The 22,596-nt window shown below is 41.5% G+C and overlaps 1 protein-coding gene across 1 annotated transcript in view; it reads right to left on the minus strand.

The window, feature by feature from the left end:
• The window catches only part of col28a1a (collagen, type XXVIII, alpha 1a), a 55,175-nt gene extending 33,999 nt beyond the window's left edge, over positions 1–21,176 (minus strand). The window contains exons 1-3 of the mRNA XM_034161403.1: positions 21,021–21,176; positions 11,367–11,511; positions 294–859 (exon numbers count right to left, since the gene is read on the minus strand). Coding sequence (XP_034017294.1) covers positions 294–859; positions 11,367–11,487 — 687 coding nt within the window. The 5' untranslated portion in view covers positions 11,488–11,511; positions 21,021–21,176. The remainder of the gene's footprint in view (positions 1–293; positions 860–11,366; positions 11,512–21,020) is intronic.
• Positions 21,177–22,596: the final 1,420 nt, after the last annotated feature.

Here is a 22,596-nt window from a genome sequence, read left to right on the forward strand (position 1 = left end):
TTTCCACCACAACACTGTAATGTCCCTTTAAACAGTTTGTATGAAAGATTGTTTGGGTAGTTTCTATGAAGATAAACAGTGACATCAGAGCACATGTATATAGCGCCAAATCACAACAAACAGTTGCCCCAAGGCGCTTTATATTGTAAGGCAATGGTGTGGTGGAAATTACATTTACAAGGCCAATAGTGCCCGTAGTTAAAGAATCACCCTAATATGAAATGTTTGACAGTATTTCATGTATTTCAGGCTCTTTGTGAATATATATAGTTTGTGGTGGAAGCTTCACTCACCAGTTCATTGATGAGTCGCTTGTCCAGCCGTCTGTCACTGAGACTCAGCACGTGCTTCTGTGGGGGGGTGCTGGCAATGGAGCGCAGCTTCACCAGAAGGGGGCCATCTCTGGGTGAGCCCGGGAGCCTCACAGTGAACACTTTGATGTTGTGCTGCTTGGCCTCAGTGGCAGCCGCCACGGCGTTGGGGCTGCGTGGGTGATCTGTGCCATCTGTCATCAACAGCGCCACCCGCAGGCTGCTGGAAGAGGTCTCACGGGTGAACATCCTGGTGGCGTTGGTGATGGCGTAGGCCAAATAGGTGCCGTGGCCGATGAAGGTCATGGAGGCCACATGACTCTGGAAGACGTCCAGGTCCTGCCAGTCTCTGAAGTTATGTTCCAGCACCACGGTACTGCTGTACTGCAGTGCCGCCAGGCGCACACGCACACGCCATCCAGCCGAGTTAAGCAGCAGCAGCTTTGCGCTGACGTGCAGGATGAACTCCTTCTGCTGTTCAAACAGCGATGACTTGGCTTTTTCAGAACTGTCCACGATGAACAAAATCTCCACTGGACACATCAGAACTAGGCAGAAGGCAAAAGTGAAGTTGTCATCAATCAAAACCAAGACATGAAGATAGCTGAAGGTCAGAGAGGATGTCAGTGCAGATGTTTGGGAATTTGGACCATAGAGATGAAAAGAAACTACAGTGGACATTGTTGGCTAAAACAGCAGTAATGAGTAGCTGGAGATGTTGTCTTGTTAAAGAATTGAATGAAGTTACACAAAGCAAACTGCAACACACAATGGTTTGGGGAGCTCATCCTGTCTACTGGCTAATGAACGTGCTTCAGATTCACAATCAGAATTGTAAAGCTACAGCCAGTGCCTGAGTGAAAACCAAAGCAACTGAATGTTTGAAGCCATCCATCATCATGAAAAATATTCTATTTCATTGCAGCAGAAGACAGTTTTCAAAATCAGTAAGAAATGTTATTGAAACAGAAAGCAATTGAAGTCTATTTACAATAATCATTTTACACCCAGAACAGCCAAGGCACTTCCTTATACAAGATGGTGGAAAAAAATATTGTAGACATTTTATTGTTGATGTCTGCTGTAGTTTTTTGTCCATCTTTGTGGTTTAGATTTCAAAGAGACAATAATTTAAAATAGCTGTTTATTAATGCTATTCCCTGCACTGGGAATCATCAATCTCAGCAGTCTGTAGACAGTATCTTCAAAACAATAAATGCTATCATATTATAACACACCAAATTAAAGGAGGATACAGTGCATCTGGAAAGTATTCACAGCACTTCACATTTTCCATATTTTTTATGTTACAGCTTTATTCCAAAATAGAGTAAATTCATTTTCTCCCAAAATTCCACTCACAACACCCCATAGTGATAACACAATTTTTATTTATATTTATTTATTTATTTTGCAAATTTATTAAAAATAAAAAAGTAAGAAATCACATGCATGTAAATATTCACACCCTTTGCGCAATACTTTGTTGATGCACCTTTGGCAGCAATTACAGCATCAAGTCTTCTTGAATATGATGCCACAAGCTTGGCGCACCTATCTTTGGACAGTTTTGGCCATTCCTCTTTGCAGTACCTCAATCCCCATCAGGATGGATGGGCCGCATCAGTAGTGGCAGTTCTACACTGCATTACTCCCCAGACGAGCTCCACAGAGCGTGAAACCCCCGCTCCCCCCTCTAAATAAACCCCCAAATTTTTGCACAAACAGCCATTTTTTTATATTTTACAAGTGTCCCTGAAATTGCAATTGAAATTGACATCAAAAGACTGCAGGCCACAATACAACTCTTATACAAAACATCCATGAATTGCAAATTTGAATAAACATCCCCTTACATGGTAAATGTCTGTTATTAGACACTTCATTAATCTGTCTTTCAGGGAGGAACAATTAGCTCCTTGGTTACTGACTCAAATTCTATGCTTGGCACACTTTTAGTTATGACTGATTAAACTATGTGTTGTCATGAAATCGAGTTGTAGCAAATGGCAAATGTTCATCTTTGAAACTACCTACAGATATGAAAATTCTGTTGGCTAATTACAGGGCCCAATGTTCACACAAATGATGGATATAAACAATTACTTAACTTGTGTCAGATAAATCGGTGTTGGATAAATCAAAAGGCTTTATCTGGTAAACAGGCTGAGGTTCAGTACAGGCAGAGGTAAGAGGCTGGTATTTGGCAGATGCATGGTCAAAAAATAAGCTCAAAACACTGAGATTAAAGAGAGATCCAAAAAACAAACCAAGGTCGAAAATGACTTGGCAAACAGGTGTATAACAAGAGGGCCAGAATGATAACTTGAAGAACAACAGACTGGCAGAGAGAAACACAAAAGGTGAGGCTTAAATACACAGTGAGCAATCAGGGCGTGAAGTGAGACAGGTGCGGGCAATGATCAGGAAAGGGGCGTGGTTGGACGGGAGAAGGCAAGAGAGTTCAGTGACAGGTGGGCATGACAGACAGGAACAGAAACAAACGGAAACATGACAGTGACACTCCCCAAAACCAACTAGTGATAAAAATATATACCTAAACAACGATGAGAAATACCAAAAGCTTAAGAAATAAAGATAAAGAAAACTCAACATGAAAGGAACAAAGAATCAAACCAAGAAACAAATCTAAGAACAAATAAGAGAAAACCAAGAAAACAAAAGGCTGACTAAACTAGAATGGAACTCACCATGTGACTAAAGTTTATCAAACAGCTAAGGTTAAGACAGACAGCAGATCAAAGACCGAGGACCAGACGCAGACAGGGAACAAAACCATAACACAGATTAACAATACAAGCATGTCTCATTCTTCTTTTGAAGCATGTGTTTGACACATCTTAATACTTTAATATTTGATATTTCTCCCCTAAAATATCCACCCAAAAATAACAGAAATTTATGTTTTTACGAGTTAAAGAATTCTTTTATTCACCTGTAACTCAGCTTCAGCCAATTTACCTCACAATGTCTCAAAAATAATTTACAATTTTTATTATTATTATTATTATTATTATTATTATTATTATTACTACGCTGGTCAAAATAATTTTTCTTGCACTGAGTTTTTCAGTGGACTTTTGGGTAATTTGGTGGTGCTGAATCATCTTTGTCAATCACATCACATTTTTAAGATATGAAAACCTTTTTCTCATATAGTTGTATGTACAAGTTTGGGCACCTCTGATGATTTCCATAATTTTCCTTTATAAATCATTGGATGTTTGGATCAGCAATTTCAGTTAAATATATCATATAGCAGACAAACACAGTGATATTTGAGAAGTGAAATGACGTTTCTAGGATTTACAGAAAGTGTGCAATAATTCTTCAAACAAAATTAGGCAGCTGCATAAATTTGGGCACCCCAACAGAAAAAATACATCAATATTTAGTAGATCCTCCTGTTGCAGAAATAACAGCCTGTAAACACTTCCCCTAGCTTCCAATGAGAGTCTGGATTCTGGTTGAAGGTATTTTGGGCCATTCTTCTTTACAAAACATCTCAGGTTTGTTGGTTTCCGAGCATGGACAACCCGCTTAAAATCACACCACAGATTTTCAATAATATTCAGGTCTGGGGACTGAGATGACCATTCCAGAATGTTGCACTTCTTCCTGTGCATGGATGCCTTAGTAGATTTTGAGCAGTGTTTAGGTTTGCTGTCTTGTTGAAAGATCCAGCCCCGGCACAACTTCAACTTTGTCACTGATTCGTGAACATTGTTATCAAGAATCCGCTGATATTGAGTGGAATCCATGTGACCCTCAACTTTAACAAGATTCCCAGTACCTGCACTGGCCACACAGCCCCACAGTTTGATGGAACCACCTCCAAATTTTACTGTAGGTAGCAAACGTTTTTCTTGGAATGCTGTGTTGTTTTTCAGCCACGCATACCGCCCCTTGTTATGTCCAAATAACTCAATTTTAGTTTCATCAGTCCACAGCACCTTATTCCAAAATGAAGCTGGCTTGTCCAAATGTGCTTTAGCATACCTCAAGCAACTCTGTTTGTGGCGTGTATGCAGAAAATGCTTCTCTGCATTACAGCATCATACAGCATTTCTTTGTGCTGTATAGTTGAACGATGCACAGAGACACTATCTGCAAAATCATGTTGTAGGTCTTTGGAGCAGGTCTGTGGGTTGACTATGACTGTTCTCACCATCTTTCGCTTCAGCTTATCTGAGATTTTTCTTGGCCTGCCACGTCAGGCCTTAGTACTGTGCCTGTGGTCTTCCATTTCCTCACTTTAGGCACTTTTCTACTACACAGAAGTAGCACTACTCGGCTCGACTCGGCTCTACTCGGTTTGGTTCCAGGCGCATCCTTTTCTACTACAAATATATGTTTCTTCCAATGGAAACTGACAGCTGAAATCTCTGAAATAGCTTTTTGTATCCTTCCCCTAAACCATGATGTTAAAAAATCTTTGTTTTCAGGTCATTTGAGAGTTGTTTAGAGACTCCCATGTTGCCACTCATTAGAAGAGATGCAAAGAGGGGAAACATTTGCAAATGGCCATCTTAAGTACAATTTCTCATGATTGGATTCACGTGTGCAAGGAGGTCAAGGGTCAATGAGCTTACCAAATCTATTTTGTGTTGCAATAATTAGTGCTAAATGCATTCAAATCAATAAAATGACAAGGGTGCCCAAATTTATGCACCTGCCTAATTTTGTTTAAATAACTATTGCACACTTTCTGTAAATACTAGAAATGTCATTTCACTTCTCAAAAATCAGTGTGTTTGTCTACTATATGATATATTTAACTGAACTTTCTGATCCAGACAACCAATGATTTACAAGCCCAATTCCAATGAAGTTGGGATTGTTATGTGGGCCGCTGAAGAGGAGGTACTGCTGGCCCACCACCACCAGTCGGCGCCCTGCTTGGAGTGCGGGCTTCAAGCATGAGAGGGCGCCAGAGCTATTGGAAGTGACAGCTGTCACCTGTCAACCTCACCAGCTGTCTCTCATTAACCTCCTTACAAGAAGCGGATCACAACTCCACCTCCTCGCCGAGAAATCATCTACCACAAAGGTAATTTCTCTGCTGACTTATCGATTGTCTAAACTTTGTTCTGTGTGCAGCCGCATTCCTGTGGTGATCCAGAAGAGGGACCCACAGGAGCTGCACGAGAGAAACGTATCTGGAGGTGGAGGTTTTCCCTCCCAGAGACTTTGAGTGTAAAGGTTGCTGGGTGTGAGGACTCACACTCACCTCCTTCTGTTTCTTCTTTGCCAGCAGTACCAGGGCCGACAACGGAGGACAGAGACCACCTGGGGATTCAGGACTTGGCGGCTCCGGTGTTCTTCAGGCCGTTGGTGGTGGAAGCGGTGTGGGCCCCGGCTCCTCGTTCATCAGAGGTCTCCTATCTTCGAGCCTGCCCACCGTCCTCTTGTATACAATTGGCACCTGTTATTTCTGTTTGTATTCCGTTGTGTACTTTCGCAACATTAAATTGTTACTCCTTTTCTTATCCATTGTCCGTTCACTTGCGCCCCCTGTTGTGGGTCCGTGTTACGACACCTTCCCAACAGGGATGTTGTGTAAAATGTAAATAAAAACAGAATACAATGATTTGCAAATTCTCTTCAACCTATATTCAATTGAATACACCACAAAGACAAGATATTTAATGTTCAAACTGAAAACTTTATTGTTTTGTGCAAATATTTGCTCATTTTGAAATGGATGCCTGCAACACATTTTAAAAAAGTTGGGAAGGGGTAACAAAAGACTGGAAAAGTTGATGAATGCTCAAAGAACACCTAACTGGAAACAGGTGAGTGTTTGGGTCATGATTGGGTATAAAAAGAGCATCCCCAAAAGGCTCAGCTGTTCACAAGCAAAGATGGGGATTTTATTTACATTTTTCACAATGTCCCAACTTCATTGGAATTGGGGTTGTATAAAGGAAAATAATTAAAATTATCAGGGGTGCCCAAAATTTGCATACAACTGTATCAATCATTGAAAAAAAGCTGCGGTCTCTCACACCTCTCCGATGCCATAAACAATATTATGGCTGTTATTTACATTTGTGAACCTGGTTTAAAAACTATGCTTTTGTAGTTGCTTTTGTCCATGATTAGTGGCCTCAAACTCGTGAGTGAATGAGCAACCTTTGCGTAATCCTTCAATAAGGAACATGCTGATTGGAAAAAAACGCAATGTGATGGAGGAAATCTGGCCTTGGATCTGGATTTAGCACCCCAAAATTACCCTAAATCAGTTCTGCAAGATTTGTCTTTTTTGTTGTTGTTGTTGTTTGTTTGTTTTGGACCAGTGTTATTATCATTTCTAATATTATTACTATGATGTGCTGGTTCTGTTGGACCTCACAGCAGCCTTTGATACTAAGGCTCACACAGTACTTGTTCCCCAGTTGGAATAGCTTATCAGCATTCAAGATACTGTACTTAAGTGGTTTAGATAGTATTTGGCCAAAGGTTTTTCTGTTATGATTGGTGACCTCTCTTCATTAACTGCTCCCCTGTGTTGTGGAGTGCAACAGGGTACTATTCTTGGGCCTATTCTTTTTTACTTTGTACATTTTGCCATTGGGGTCGATTATAACCCAGTACAATCTGTCCTTTCATTGCTATGCAGATGATCTGCGGACTGAGGACTGAGGACTATTGGAAACAATGCTTTGTTATCATTATCTAATTGTATTTGTGATAAAAAAAAAAAGCTGTGGCTCTCCCAAAACCTTCTTTACCTGAATGATGGTAAAACTGAGATCATTGTGTTTGGACGTTCTGGCATGCCGAATGGGGTAACACCAAACTTTGGTGCTCTGGCTAATTGCTAATTATGTAAAACCAGCTGTCAAGAATTTGGGAGTGATATTTGACAGCTGTTTGAGGTTTGATCAACAGATAAACCCTGTTTTATAGCAAGTTTTTTCCAGCTTCGTCTTCTGGCTAAAGTGAAGCACTTCCTCAGTAGACATGATCTTGAGACAGCAGTTCATGCTTTCATCAGCTCTAGACTTGATTATTGTAATACAATTTATACTGGCATTAACCAGTCTTCTCTTGCATGCCTCCAATTGGTGCAGAATGCTGCTGTTTAACAAAGACTTCCAGATGAGAGCATATTACACCTGTCTTGTGCTCACTCCACTGGCTTCCAGTTTGTTTTAGAATTGATTTCAAGATTTTAATGTTTGTTTTTAAAGCTATTAATGGCCTCGCACCTCCACACTTACAGTAGGACATTACGGGCTTATGGCCAGCTTTACGTAGATGTTCTGAGGTCAACATACAAACTCTGGGATGATCGTGCTTTTGCTATAGCTGGCCCCAGACTGTGGAACATGCTACCCCTTGACTTGCACACTGTCCCTGATCAACACCTAGTGGGGAGGTGCTATGTTCTGTTTTTATGTGCTGTTTTTACGTTGTTGTATTTGTGTTTTATTTTTATTTTTATGAATCTGTGTTTTACTGTAAAGCACTTTGGACTCCATCTGGCTGCTGTAAAGCCCTTTATAAATAAATGCTGATTTATTGATTGATTGATATTATTATTGGTGCATCCCTCTGACAAAGTCCAGTTTATGCCATTTCGCAGTGTGTATAATAATCATTTTTAAAAACCCTGAGATTTTTTCTGATCATTTTGAGTACAATTTTATGATGAAATTACATCGTGTTTTTTAAGACTGAATTATTGTTGTATAAGCACAGCAAGCATTATACGAGGTCTGTCCAAAAAGTATCAGACCTTTTTATTTTTTTCAAAAACCTTATGGATTTGAATCATGTGTGCTTGCATGAGCCAACCTTGAACCTTCATGTGCATGCGTGAGTTTTTTCACGCCTGTCGGTTGCGTCATTCGCCTGTGAGCAGGCTATGAGTGAGCACTGGTCCTCCCCCCTCGTTGGATTTTCATTTCGAGGAAAATGTCTGAACGATTGGAGCAGCGCTGAATCAAATTTTTCCAGAAACTGTGAGAGACAGCCAGGTGGAAACCATTCGGAAGATTCAAACGGCTTTCGGTGGCTTTTCAGTCGAGTGAGTATCCGAAGAATTGTGTAAGAGCTGGACATGTCACAACATGTCCTGTGAGACTTCCAACTTCCGCACGTCTTTCATTACAAAATCTCCTGTAACAATGGAACGTGCCAAAAAAGTGCTGATGTCCACCTCTTCTGCAATTTCTCTGGTAGTCAGACAACGTCCCAGATCAACACAGCGTTCACTTTGGAAATGATCTGGTCATTTCAGCATGTCGATGGCCGATCGGAGCGCAGCACACCCTCCGCCATTGTGCGCCGTCTTTAAACCGGTTGTAATGCTCCTTAATCTGTGTGATGCCCATAGGATCGTCACCGAAAGCCGCCTGAATCTTCCGAATGGTTTCCACCTGGCTGTCTCTCACAGTTTCTAGAAAAATTTGATGCAGCAAAGCTCCAAATCGTTCCACCTCGCAATGAAAATCCAACGAGAGGGGAGGACCAGTGCTCACACAAAGCCTGCTCACAGGCGAATGATGCAACCGACGGGCGTGAAAAAAATCACGTATGCGCATGAAGGTTCAAGGTTGGCTCATGCAAGCACACATGATTCAAATCCATATGGTTTTTGAAAAAAAATAAAAAGGTCTGATACTTTTTGGACAGACCTCATAACAAGAAGGCTAACAAAACTTCTTACACCACCTACAGTATTAACATTAGCCCTTCATTCATGGCATGGATAGTGTAATCATACAGAAAGAACAAAGTTGCATGCCTTTATCCTTTGCTCATTTCCTTCTTTTAGTTTGTTCCTAAATTGGGCACCTGCTTGCTTTTCCACACACAGTAACAAGAAAACTGCATTGCGGTGCAGATGTTTTTTTTTTAAGTGCTCGTGCCCACGGTGCCGTGTTCCCAGTACAGAATGTATCGAGAATTTTGAGGTGAAGAATGTGATGATGATATCTTACTGTTGCACACCTTAAGACGTTTGCAAGAAGGATAGGACAAAAAAACAAACACCTGAAAGGCTTCATCTCTTTATGTCCTCAATGCAGTACATCTTTTAAGTGTTGTGAGAAGGAATTGCAGTTACAAAGTGGAAAATGCATTTGCATCCCAGCATTTTTTGGAATGTGTTGCAGACTTGAAATGGAGGAACGAATGAATATTAACAAAAGAAATGAAGTTGACTAGGCAAAACATGAAATATCTTTGGTTCATACTGTCTACAATGAAATAGAAGTCAAAGTAAATGTCAGAATTCGTGCATTATTTAATTTGAATTTCCCATTTCATCCAAAATTTTTGTAAGTTGAGGTAACTGATTTCAAAGCCATGCTTGAGGTAACCACAGGCCAAATTCTGAAGCATGGAGCTGTATTGCAGTAATGTAGCAATGTGCACATACTGCTGATATTGACTGGACTTGAACGCAATTGACACTATTTTTTCTACAAGACATTCGGGGGCGGAGGACCCGACCTGTCCTGCCGGGACGCATGTGATGGACTCGTGGAGGAGATGGCAGGTCATGTGCCTTTACATGCTTTCTGTGGAGGACGTCGAAGATGTGTATATATTTGGCTTGGTGGTGACCGGCTTTCTGCTGTGTGGAGCGGGCATGGCGCTGGTTTACCGGAAAATCAAGAAAGTGGAGGCAGCTTTGATTGGGCCATCCAGACTGCCCTACATGATTGATTCGATTGGGAAGGCAGTGGCTGCACAGTCGGCGGGTGTTAACCGCACGCTGGAAAACATCTCGGGCAGGATTGCAGCTCTGGAAACCCGCTTTGACTGTCTGTAAAGACCACATTCTACATTCAGATGCATTGAGAGCCACTCTGTTCTCAGAACTGTGGAATCTTTCAGGTGTCTGCTAATCTGGATATTCATTTGGCCTCCCCAAAACACAGCTGCACTCCAAGGCCACTGTGATAAAAAATCTCCTCAAGAAGATCAACACTTAAGCCTCGCTCCCTGGTCATCCCCCTCCCCTCAGCTTCTCCAGCTCTGACGTTGACTGTGGACAGTGGACTGCTCAGGGCTGAGCCCCTCCCCTTCCAGGATTGTCAAACAAGGCCGTTGACGGCGCCTAATAGGCTGCCTCTGGAGTGTTCTGATAAACTGGACCTTCAAATCTCTGTTGTCATCCTGCGTCTTTGTTTGTATGTGTGATTATTGTTTTTCTGTGCTGATGGGGTTTTTTTTCCTCATTGCTGCTGTGTAACGCAGCGGCTATGAGGGTTTTTTTTCCTCCTTTTTCCCTCATGTGTGCTTTTTTAATATGTGTTTATGTACCGGGCCAGCCTATGTGTGTTGTGTGTTGTGTGTCGTTTGTTATGGGTCGGTCTTGGTTTGCTCAGCCCTGCTGTTGACCAAGGCAGGGATGTACATCTGGAGCTGGTCCTGGGCGCCTAATGGCGACTTCTGCTCCTACTGGCAGTTAGGATGGGTTAAATGCAGTAGACACATTTTATTGTGCAGGGAACATGTTCTTTTGTGCATATGACAATAAAATTCTTTTGAATCCTTTTGAATCCTTGAATCCTTTGAATACTGAATCTGTAAGACTCTGTGATGCAAGGTGGTAGGACACAACTGCAATTTTCAGACGTGATTTCAACAGGGTTTAATGATAGTTTTAGCAGGGTTCAGTACACAAAAAGGCTGGCCATTACAAACAACAGTATCTGAAGCATCAGGCAGAAAACGGTCCAAAATACAGGCAGGCAGGTCAAAAATATGGGAAGGCAAAAACAGGACTAGACACTCTGGAGAAATGCTCGAAAGAGGCACAAGGCACAACAATCGTGGAGGGAGTGAGAGAAGAGATGCAACTAATAAAGAGGGAGTGATTAGGAGGAAATGAAAGATAGGTGTGGTGAAAGGAGCTGGAACAGGGCCTGGCAAGCAGGAGGGAGGACAGAAGGGAAACGGCAAACACCAAACACCAGGCACACAAAACTCAATCATGAACAAAAAGACAGCAAAAACAACAAAGACAAAACCCCGAACAAACCACACAAGTCCAATCATGACATAATCACTTACTTTTGCCCTGATTATTGACGACCTGGTTGTCATCTCTTTCTCCCTTGTTTCTTCTGCTTTGGCATCTGAATGAATTTGATGTCATCAAAACAAGGATGAGAACTGTTGTGAAGCAGCACATCGTCGGCTCGGCACAGAGGATCTCCTAAAGTTCAGAAGGCAACACAAAGCTGGTTTATTGCACTAAAGGTGCAGTGACATGAGCATGACTTTGATTCACGCACTAGCACGACCTGTGTTGTGCTGGAGAGTAAACCCATCTTTAACTGGTGCAGACTGAATGTGAGAGGGGCACCAGTACGTGCTATTGCGCACAGAGAATTTTGAAATTTTCAAAACAATTTTCACGCACAGATGTCATGCTACGTGGTGCAATCTAATCGCCAACACGATGTGGAGCTCATCAAGGGGAGTAAAGAAGTGAACAGAGCGAGTGGTGATGTCAGCGGATCGCATCAGAGCGCAGCTCGTCTGAACATTACAACAAGAAGTTAAATCTGTTATAACCACACTTTAACAGCTGCACACAAGAAGGAAAGAACACACAACTGTTTTACCAAGCCATGACAATGTAAACGTGACAAATAATAACCTTTTTTAGATGGCTGAAAATGCTTTATTCAGCTCGTTAGGCGCACGCGGCACCAGATGAAGCCTCCTCTGTGATTCAGGAAGCAATTACAGCTGTTTTAATCTGCCATGAAATAATTGTTTTATATACACAGCGCCCACTGCAGAGCACGTGGCAGGCAGTAGAACAAACAAACAAACTTTGGGCCCTATCTGTCAGCTCCTGGGTCAACCCTAACACTTCAAGGTGAAATTAGCAAAGCACATCAGCTTGTCTGCTCATTCAGTAACTAAAATCAACAGTCAAGTCCATTCAAGTCTGGGAGCCTGCACTAGTGTAGAATTTTGTCATATCTCTAAAATAACTATCTCCCGCAGCCAGGTGAAACATGGGCGTCCCCTTGTCCCTTCAGCTATTGGGGTCTTCAACACTCAGGCACCCACGTGCTGGATTAGAGAACAGAAGAACACGTCACATGGACAAATGCCACTCCCTCACTATGCAAGTGATACTCCTCATCTTGGTCTCTCTCATTATCCACTCATTTGATACAAAGTCATTTCAGCAGCACCCAAGAATCCTCTGAAGAGATCTAGTACCAAAGAAGATAGTCGTCACCTTCAATCACTGGTTAGTGTTCAAATCTCACAATCATGTAGCAATACAGTCACCACAAAAATCCTAAAGGCTTGGACCTTTGTTCACCTGCAAAGATATCAGCATCACCAAACACCTCTATTCAGCAACCTCATCACTCCATGAGCTCTTCCCAGGTTGCTCTCAATCTCAAACGCTAAGGACCCAGAGACATTTATGTCATTGTCGAGATAAGTGAATGTCTCACTTACACCACATACAAATACACTCATCCAGGATGTCATTGAACGCTTGAATTTTAGTGTTGATCCAGGACAATATCAAACCCAGACACTCTGATTCCTCATTCAGCTTCTCATGTCAATCAGAATATCCACTGATTCTGCAAAGATCACAGCATCGTCCACAAAGTCAAGGTCAGTAAACCTTTCCTTGCCAACAAAACTACCCAAGTCACTGGTTTTCACAACTCTACCCAACACCCAGTCCATGCAAGCATTATACAGTGTAGAAGCCAGAACACATTCCTGATGAACATTGGTTTTCACTGAGAACAACTCAGAGTCTCTGCCTCCACTCCTCACAGCACATTCAGTAGTGTGTACAGGCTGGATATGATGTTCAGTGGTGTGATGTTCTTGGATCCCACAAATTCTCAGGATGTCCCAGAGAGCAGTCTGATCAGCAGAATCAAATGCTTTGTGAAAAATCAACATATGCTGCAAAGACGCACTGCAGATATTCACGCTTGCATTCTATGAGTACTCGTAGGGCTAGAATGCAGTCAATAGTTGACTTCTTACTTATAAGGTTTTGAATAATCAGGTCCCATCTTATCTTAGGGACCTCATAGTACCATATCACCCTAATAGAGCGCTTCGCTCTCAGACTGCAGGCTTACTTGTAGTTCCTAGGGTTTGTAAGAGTAGATTGGGAGGCAGAGCCTTCAGCTTTCAGGCTCCTCTCCTGTGGAACCAGCTCCCAATTTGTATCAGGGAGACAGACACCCTCTCTACTTTTAAGATTAAGCTTAAAACTTTCCTTTTTGCTAAAGCTTATAGTTAGGGTTGGATCAGGTGACCCTGAACCATCCCTTAGTTATGCTGCTATAGACTTAGACTGCTGGGGGGTTTCCCATGATGCACTGAGTGTTTCTTTTTATTCATCTCTTTTTGCTCTGTATGCACCACTCTGCATTTAATCATTAGTGTTTGATCTCTGCTGTCTTCCACAGCACGTCTTTTTCCTGATTCTCTCCCCTCAGCCCCAACCAGTCTCAGCAGAAGACTGCCCCTCCCTGAGCCTGGTTCTGCTGGAGGTTTCTTCCTGTTAAAAGGGAGTTTTTCCTTCCCACTGTCGCCAAGTGCTTGCTCATAGGGGGTCGTTTTGACCGTTGGGGTTTTTCTGTAATTATTGTATGGCTTTTGCCTTACAATATAAAGCGCCTTGGGGTGACTGTTTGTTGTGATTTGGCGCTATATAAATAAAATTGATTTGATTTGATTTGATTCTTGGGCATGAAGCCAGAGTGGTCCGGCCACTGAGCAGCAAGTAGCTGAAACTGGATCTTATTAAGAATCAAGCACATTCCCTAAGGGCCCTGTCCCACTGGTGTTTAGGAGGATTTGCACATGAAATGAGGAGACAAAAGCTGAGCGTCCGCAACAAAGATGGGCGGAAATGACAAATGTCCCGGGGTGGATCAGCGAATACATGAGGAAGAAAAGCGGATATAACAGGGAACAGAAGCGAAGACAACCGCCCACTCTGTCTGCATGCGCGACATACCATTTGCGACCGCAATGTGGCCGTGCTGGGCACGTGTCATATCTGTTTTGCACGCTGTCCCGGTCCGCCGCCAAGCCGCGTCAACCCGTCGGTTGCGGATATCAGCGGATGACAGGGGATATGCGGCGCGTTGGTTGTGTATGTCCTGCGTATGTCTTCAATATGTGTTCAGGCAGTGATGCGGATCTCATCACAGCAGGATTTTTGAGCCGCTCAAAAATCCTGGCTGCGGACATGCGTGCCTCTGCGGATGATCACGGACGTGTTCGGATGGCAGCCGACTCATACAGGAATGTTACACGGTTATTGCGGTTGTTTGGCGGATGTGGGCCACTTTTGTGCGCATTCCATCCGCAAATCCTCCTAAACGCCAGTGGGACAGGGCCCTAAGACAGAGAGCAGTGTGATACCCCTCTCTGTGTTACAATCCATAGGATTACTCATTCCTTTCCAGATTGGGACAAGCCCTTTCTTCGCATTTGTAGGAATGACAACCATCCCCCATATTGAAGCCAAAATTGTTTGCAATGCCGGCTGATCAGCATCTCCACCCACCTGGAAGAGCTCAGCTCCAATGCTATAAATCCATGGAACTTTCCCTGCCATCATTTGTTTCACAGCTTTTGCAATCTTACCAAGATTTGGTGGTTCACCATGGATTGCAGAATCAGCTGCCACACCCCTGGCTCCAGAAATGTCTAACATCTGAACAGGAGGATTATTGTTATACAACTGCTCCACTAGCCAATGTTACATTACAGCAGAGGCATCTGTTAGGACTGAACCATCCTGTGCCATGACCGCGGTGAGAGGAGGTGTAGGTCTGGAGGAACAAAGTGCTCTGATTCCTCTGTAAGCACATCAAAGATCATTACACCACAGATGTTGTGTCAGCTGATCACAGATTCCTCTAACAAATGCCTCCTTGTCCATTATAAGGACCATCACAACCTTCTTTCTCAGCTCTCTGTAAATCCTAAGATTACCATCAAGGCGTGGACTATGACACCTCTGGATGATATTTACAGTGTACTCAGATATGAAATGCCTCCTCCTATGGATGGTAGTGGCTCCAATTCAATCCTCAGGAACTTTCAAGGTCTTGTTGCAGAAAAACTACCACAGCCTGTTTGTTTCACCAGTTGTGTCCATGTCTACAATTGGTCCAGCCAAGTTGCACGTAAATTCCTGAGAAACAGTCTGATCTTGAAGTCTGGCCCAATTTAATCTTGGATATTGGGGAGGCAGTAGCCTGCAAGACTTCAACTGAATCCTCAGGGAATCCACAACATGTCTGTGGTCAGAATTCACAAACTGGACATCGTACAGTTCTGCAGAATTCTCCAGCATTTTCTCACCAGGACATGGTCAATCTCCTGGGCAACACCACCAGTATTAGACTACCGTGTTCAGCAGAGTACATCTACATGTTGAAACCACAATCCAGCAACTCTGAGCCCCTGGCTTTTGCAAAGTCAAGGGTCATTGCACCAGTTTCACCACAGTTATCAGATCCAGATAGGAGAGGTGATGGTCTAGTGGTTAAGCTTGGGCTTGAGACCAGAGGACCCTCGGTTCAAATCCCAGCCTGACCGTAAAATCACTAAGGGTCCTTGGCCAAGGTCCTTAATCCCCTAGTTGCTCCCAGTGTGTAGTGGGCGCCTTGCATGACAGCAGCCTCACATCAGGGTGATTGTGAGGCATTGATGTGTAAAGCACTTTGAGCATCTGATGCAGATGGAAAGCGCTATATAAATGCAGTCCATTTACCATTATCCATGTGGACCAATGCAGTGCTCATAACCACCCCTGTCAGTGCCACTGGTCACATTAAAATCACCCATGACCAATAAAGTGTCACATCTGGGACAGTCCAGTGAAGCTGTGGATAAAAGGTCTCCCTCACAGTCTACGCTCTGTAATGAGTGATGTCTCTGAGACAACAAACACAACACAAAAAATAAATACATTTAAAAAAAAAAAGAAGAAAAAGCTGTAATGAATCATCATGGGCACCAGAGGGAGAGAAAGCTTTGGTTAAAGTGAAACAACCAAAATACTGCAGCATGGTGTTGGTGGTGGTGATAGGTTAAGGTTTGCCATCTCACCAACGCCACTAAGGTTTCACTTTATCACAAGCACCGTCACGGCTCCTGCTGTTTCTTATCTGCCACTACAATTGAAATTACTGCTGACAATCAACTAATACTGTTCTGCACTACTACTATTACTACTACTAGCAATACTACTACACAGAAGCACTGCAGCCTATTGCTTGTATGTCCGTCACTGATCAAGAAATCATTAAATCTTTCAAGAATCCTGGCCTGGATACATTGTTTAAAAAATTCCACTGATTCCACGGGGCAAAGAAACTGACAGCAGTGGTCACCAGGATATTTAAACACACACACAGTTCCAGATGCTGAGTTTGGGAAGGCATGTTCGTATTAGGGAGGTCTACAGGCATGCTCCACCACTGTAGTCTTTCTCCTGCATTCCACAGTAATGTGGGAAGCTAAATACTGACTCTTTAAATATGGGAACTTGGGAAATTGTACATGCAGCAGCATTCATAGTTCACCCATTTTTGTGAAAGACCTTTTTTATCATACCTTTGGTCAGCAGCTTGGGGTGGGTGCAACCTCCTCAACCCACCTGTAAATTAAATCTGTATATATCTTGACAGAACAAACTGCAAATATGACAATATAAATGAACATTTTCAGCCAGTAAATGTAGCATTCTTTAACTGCTGAAGTAAAATGACCACGCTGCTTTTGAATTAATAATTTCTGTAAAATGTGCATCACTGAAGGGAATTCAGTTTACTCTGTTTTCTCACTCAAGTGTGAGTCACAGCTGGCTCATACCATAGAATACATAACACTTTTATTACTACAGCAATAGGCTCCAGTCCCCCCATGATCATTAGTTGAAATAAGCAGGTTCAGACAATGAATGAATGAATAAATATTACAGCAGTAATTTTCCATAAATTAAGCTGACACACAATTGCACAATTAAACAAACAGCAACCATCAGACTTGCCAACACAGACAGAACCAGCAACAGCAAGGATGCTGACAAGGTCAGTGAAGAGAGACAACAAACAAACCAACACAGACCACCAAATTAAATGAAACAAACTATGCTTCATAGAGGAGGTGATCAGGCTTACACCAGTTACTGTGTATAAGCAGTGTTACACAGTTACTTTACTGATTACTCAATTTTAAAAGTAACTAAGTTAGATTACTAGTTACTTTATTAGTTACTTTCAGCAGCTGCCGACAACAACCCCCCCCCCCCCCCCCCCCGCCACCTCAACATGAAAATGAGAACCCGTTTTGCCAATACTCACTTTATAGTCACCCTTTCTTGACTTCAATGAACAGAAATACTTGTTTTATAAAAAGTAAAATAAATACATCTTTCTTGACATCACATTTTACTGTTGGCAGCATTGTAATGGTAAAATGTACCATTTCTAACCTACATTGTTTATAAATGTAACTATTACATTCTTTCTAACATTTTTCTAACATTTAAATTCTTTCTAAACATTTTAGTTGTTGAAATTATTATGATTACGATGATGATGATGATGATTATTATTATTACTATTATTATAAGCAATATTAGTAGTAGTAATAGTATGAAAAAGTGGCCCTTTAATCTACGGCTGTTGTGGGGAGCCCAACACCCCCCCCCCCCCCCCCCCCTCCACCGGCCGCATGGATGTGACCGTGGCTTGCTGTTTGAGAAGAATGGATAACATTTATTTATGCAGACAACACGACCACATTGACAGCTAAGAAAATTTTATCAGCATTTTTTTACATCATGTCATCCTCAGAAAGAGACTTGGGTGCATTTTGGTGGAAGAAAAGCCTTAGTATTTGCGCATCGCAGATCAGCTGTTTTTAGCGAGGAGACACACAGAGTGGCTCAGAGTTTTAAAGAAAATAAGTGGAAAAAAGTCTTTGTAAAACCATAGCACTGAGCATCACCGTGCTTTGAGAGACAACTGTTTTTCAATTCGAAGCTGCTGCACAGCAGATAAAACTCTGTGTTCACAGCTCACTGAATGTGGGTGAAGTGGGCAGTTCAACCAGACCCCGACTTCCCCCTGCCCATGGGCCAGATTTAATGCTGCAATCAACCCACAATACAAATATAATAGTAATGAACAGTGACTTCAAGAAGTAACTTTAATGTAATTACTGATTTTGAAAGATTAACATGTTAGATTACTTGTTACTGAAAAAAATAGAAACAACTATTTTGTTTTGCAGGAATTTATAATTTCCAGTTGTGATCAGAGTTTAGATCATTGGGGGAAAAGCTCCTGAAGCAATAATAATAATGATAAATAAATGTAGTGTTACTATTTTACCTAAAAATACAAAGGTTCTGTGAAAATACAATCCAGATTACAGTTTTATGTTATTTTATTTATTTACAGCTGTGGTCTGAAGTTTGCATACACTCATCATAGACATTAATATCTTGGCAATTTTGGTCTTTAGTGATGTCTTTGGACTAACCTATTGCCAGGGTGGATTGATTGTACATCATGACTGACTTTTAAAAAAACAAGAATCAGGTGCACAAGTTTGCATTCATTTTAGGTCTTCTCTAATCATGCCGGGGTAAAATTATACATACATGCTCAAATATATACATGCTTTCACTTAAATATTTTGATAATTGGTGCTGTATGTTCAACAGCGTATGTTACTGTAACAGGTCTGAGGCTTATTAACCCCTTCTAAGCCTGTTTATGCTATGAATGGGAAATTTCACTTTTTATTTGTTAGATACTGACACGCCAAAATGAGGCAGGTGGTAGGGGGTTAATTCCTTGTTAGTGATCATGATTGACTATCATTGGTAGCTTCTCCTTGTCAGCATGAAATATTGCAGCAGCTAAGAGAATATTTAGAGCAAAATCCTTCAAATGGTAATACAAGCATCAAATTCGGCACAAATACTCCTTAGACAATACTCCAAAACCAACAAGCCACTTGAATTTTCAATAGGCGGCCAGGTAGGGGTCATTTGAAGAATTACACAGGGGTCAAAATTAAAAATGCTCCAATCAAATTGAAAATTACACTACTTTATTTGTCTGATCATAGCAATTCCAAAAAGGTATAGATGACTGAATGTTCAGGAGTTATAGGGTAAAAACAGCAAAAATGGTGACAAAGGTCAATTTCAGTTTGTACAGGGGTCAAAAGTTAAAGTTGCTCCAATTTTGGTAAAAAAAAAAAAAGATCCAAATTAATAACTGAGTTAACAGGGTTTTCTATAGCCACTTTCTCCAGTCAAGGGTCACTGAGAAATTGGAGCCTATCCCAGCTGTCAGAGGGTGAGAGGCGGCGTACACCCAGGACAGGCCGCGTCTATCATAGAGCCACATACATAAAGTATAAACAGACAAACTCATTTACACCTAAAGTCAATATAGAGTCAATAATTCAAAGCACTCTGGAGCACCCAGAGGGAAGCCACACAAACACTGGGACAACATGCAAAGTCCACACAGACGGGCCCAGCCGGGAACTGATCTCAGGACCTTCTTGCAGTGATGCAAAAGTACACAAATTGATGTAACAATTTGCATAGATTTTTTCAACTTTCAACTGAGTTAATGCCACAAGCCCTCTCTAGATAAGTTGAAATAACTGTTAATAATTGTTACATCATTTTTTCTCATTGAGACAGCGGTTCATTGTTCAGAGTGTGCCAAGCACTCAGCCTCCAGTACAATGAAATAAGATACTTTTAAAACATTCCAATATTCTTACTGTAAAATTAACAGGTTTGTGTGGTTCTTGATTTTCTGTCAATCAACTATAATTTTTTCTGTTTGCAGTTGTATTATACGGTGATTTTACAGCACTTTGCTGTTACTAGTCAAATACATGTTTTACGGCTTTAGCTGATCTGGGAGAAGGACTAAGTCAATCAATCAATCAATTTTTTTTATATAGCGCCAAATCACAACAAACAGTTGCCCCAAGGCGCTTTATATTGTAAGGCAAGGCCATACAATAATTATGTAAAACCCCAACGGTCAAAACGACCCCCTGTGAGCAAGCACTTGGCTACAGTGGGAAGGAAAAACTCCCTTTTAACAGGAAGAAACCTCCAGCAGAACCAGGCTCAGGGAGGGGCAGTCTTCTGCTGGGACTGGTTGGGGCTGAGGGACTAAGTGACACTTGAACTTGGGCAGTGACATTTCATGGCAGCTGGAGGAAAATCACCAGACAGAGTGCAAACTGTCAGAAATGGTTTCTACTTTCATCCAAATCCAATCAGCTTCAGTCTTATAATCAGAACAACACACACACACACACACACACACACACACACACACACACACACACACACACACACACACACACACACACACACACACACACACACACAGGACCACTCCCAAACTAATGCTAAAACTCACAGTACAAGCAAATCAATAAGCAATAAACAACTAAATTCATGACTTACATTAATAGTAAATATACTGTAGATTCTTGCAACTACATTCACACTCTGAATATACTATATTAACTACAAATTACATTGCTGAATGAACTGAACAACTCCAGTACTGTACAGATATTTGAACTGCACTGTATTAAAATCTGAATGCACAGTGAAGGTAATACATGATACAAATGACTCACCTGTGTGATAATGTATGAAGAGGAACTTGAGGTTAATCCTTCAGACACATGTGGAGGCTGTGTGAGGTCAGTGTGCTGCTCTCACTGACACACAGCAGTCAAACCTGCAGAGCTGATGATGGGGAGAAAACAGCTGATCAAGTCAGCCACATTGCATCAATCACAACTTCCGCTCACAGCCTTCACAATAAAACACCAGGCAATACCTCTCTCTCTCTCTCTCTCTCTCTCTCTCTCTCTCTCTCTCTCTCTCTCTCTCTCTCTCTCTCTCTCTCTCTCTCTCTCTCTTTCATATATGGGTGATTCTTAGACTACGGGCACTTATGTCCTTTGATCATATTGTATGAAAAACAGAAAAAAGGGGAAATTTCACACTTTTATAGTTATCTTTACAATGAAAGTGTGTTAAGAAATTTGTTCTAGTAGTCTATGATGACTTTTTCGCTTGTTTTCAGCATCATTATATGCAAATATTGCGGTTTTGTGCTTGTCCCACACCCAGACTTTTGATCTTCAATGATAAAAATGAATGGTAAAGAAACGTTTTTTCTAATGTTTTAAAATATCTCTGAATAAAATATCAGTAAAATAATCAAAACATAATTGGGGTATTCAGTGTCATACAACTGTTGTGATTTTTTTTAAACAAAATGTAGTTGTCCCACACTATTGCCGTAATTTCCACCACAACACTAATGTCCCTTTAAACAGTTTGTATGAAAGATTGTTTGGGTAGTTTCTATGGAGATAAACAGTGACATCAGAGCACATTTATATAGTGCCAAATCACAACAAACAGTTGCCCCAAGGTGCTTTATATTGTAAGGCAATGGTGTGGTGGAAATTACATTTACAAGGCCAATAGTGCCCGTAGTTAAAGAATCACCCATATAGAAAACTCAGATGTATGTGGTGTGTATGTCACCATGTCCCCCACCTATGGCCCCGACAACGCACACACAAACAAAACACCCCCACATGCATGCAGTCTCTCCTCAACACAAAAATATTTAGCATAAAAATATTGATCTTGGAGTTGAGTGAGGATATTTAAAGATCACTTTAGTATTACGCAGTTCCATCTTCGAAGCTACTATGAAAGAACTTAACCTCTTATCAGTAGCCTAAAGATTAAAAAAGAATAATCACATCTCAAAATATTAAAATATTTCAGTTCAAGTTTGAACAGCTTGCTATTTGTGCAAAATAATTACCATGAATCTCTCAGTCTGGTTCAGTACACACGTCCACAATCATGGGGAAGACCGCTTCAGTCTGGCAGTCTGTATAATCTGGCTAACTTTAAATGCCATCAATTGGAAACTCTGTTTGACCAGCTAAAAGTCTACACTGTGATGTAAGAGTCATGATGTAAGTTTCTGAAGCAAAAAATGAATAAATAAAAAAACAGTTACTGTTTTACCTAAAAATACAAAAGTCTCTCTCTCTCTCTCTTTGTGTCTCTCTCGTGCCCCTGTCTCTGGATCAGCTGTGTACGAGGTCTTTTAGAAAACTATCCTACCTTTTTATTTTAAAAAAAAACTATATGGATTTGAATGACGTGCGATTACACCAA

The sequence above is a fragment of the Thalassophryne amazonica genome, chromosome 20 (assembly GCF_902500255.1).
Source record: "Thalassophryne amazonica chromosome 20, fThaAma1.1, whole genome shotgun sequence".
In the NCBI taxonomy this organism is placed as follows: Eukaryota; Metazoa; Chordata; class Actinopteri; order Batrachoidiformes; family Batrachoididae; genus Thalassophryne; species Thalassophryne amazonica.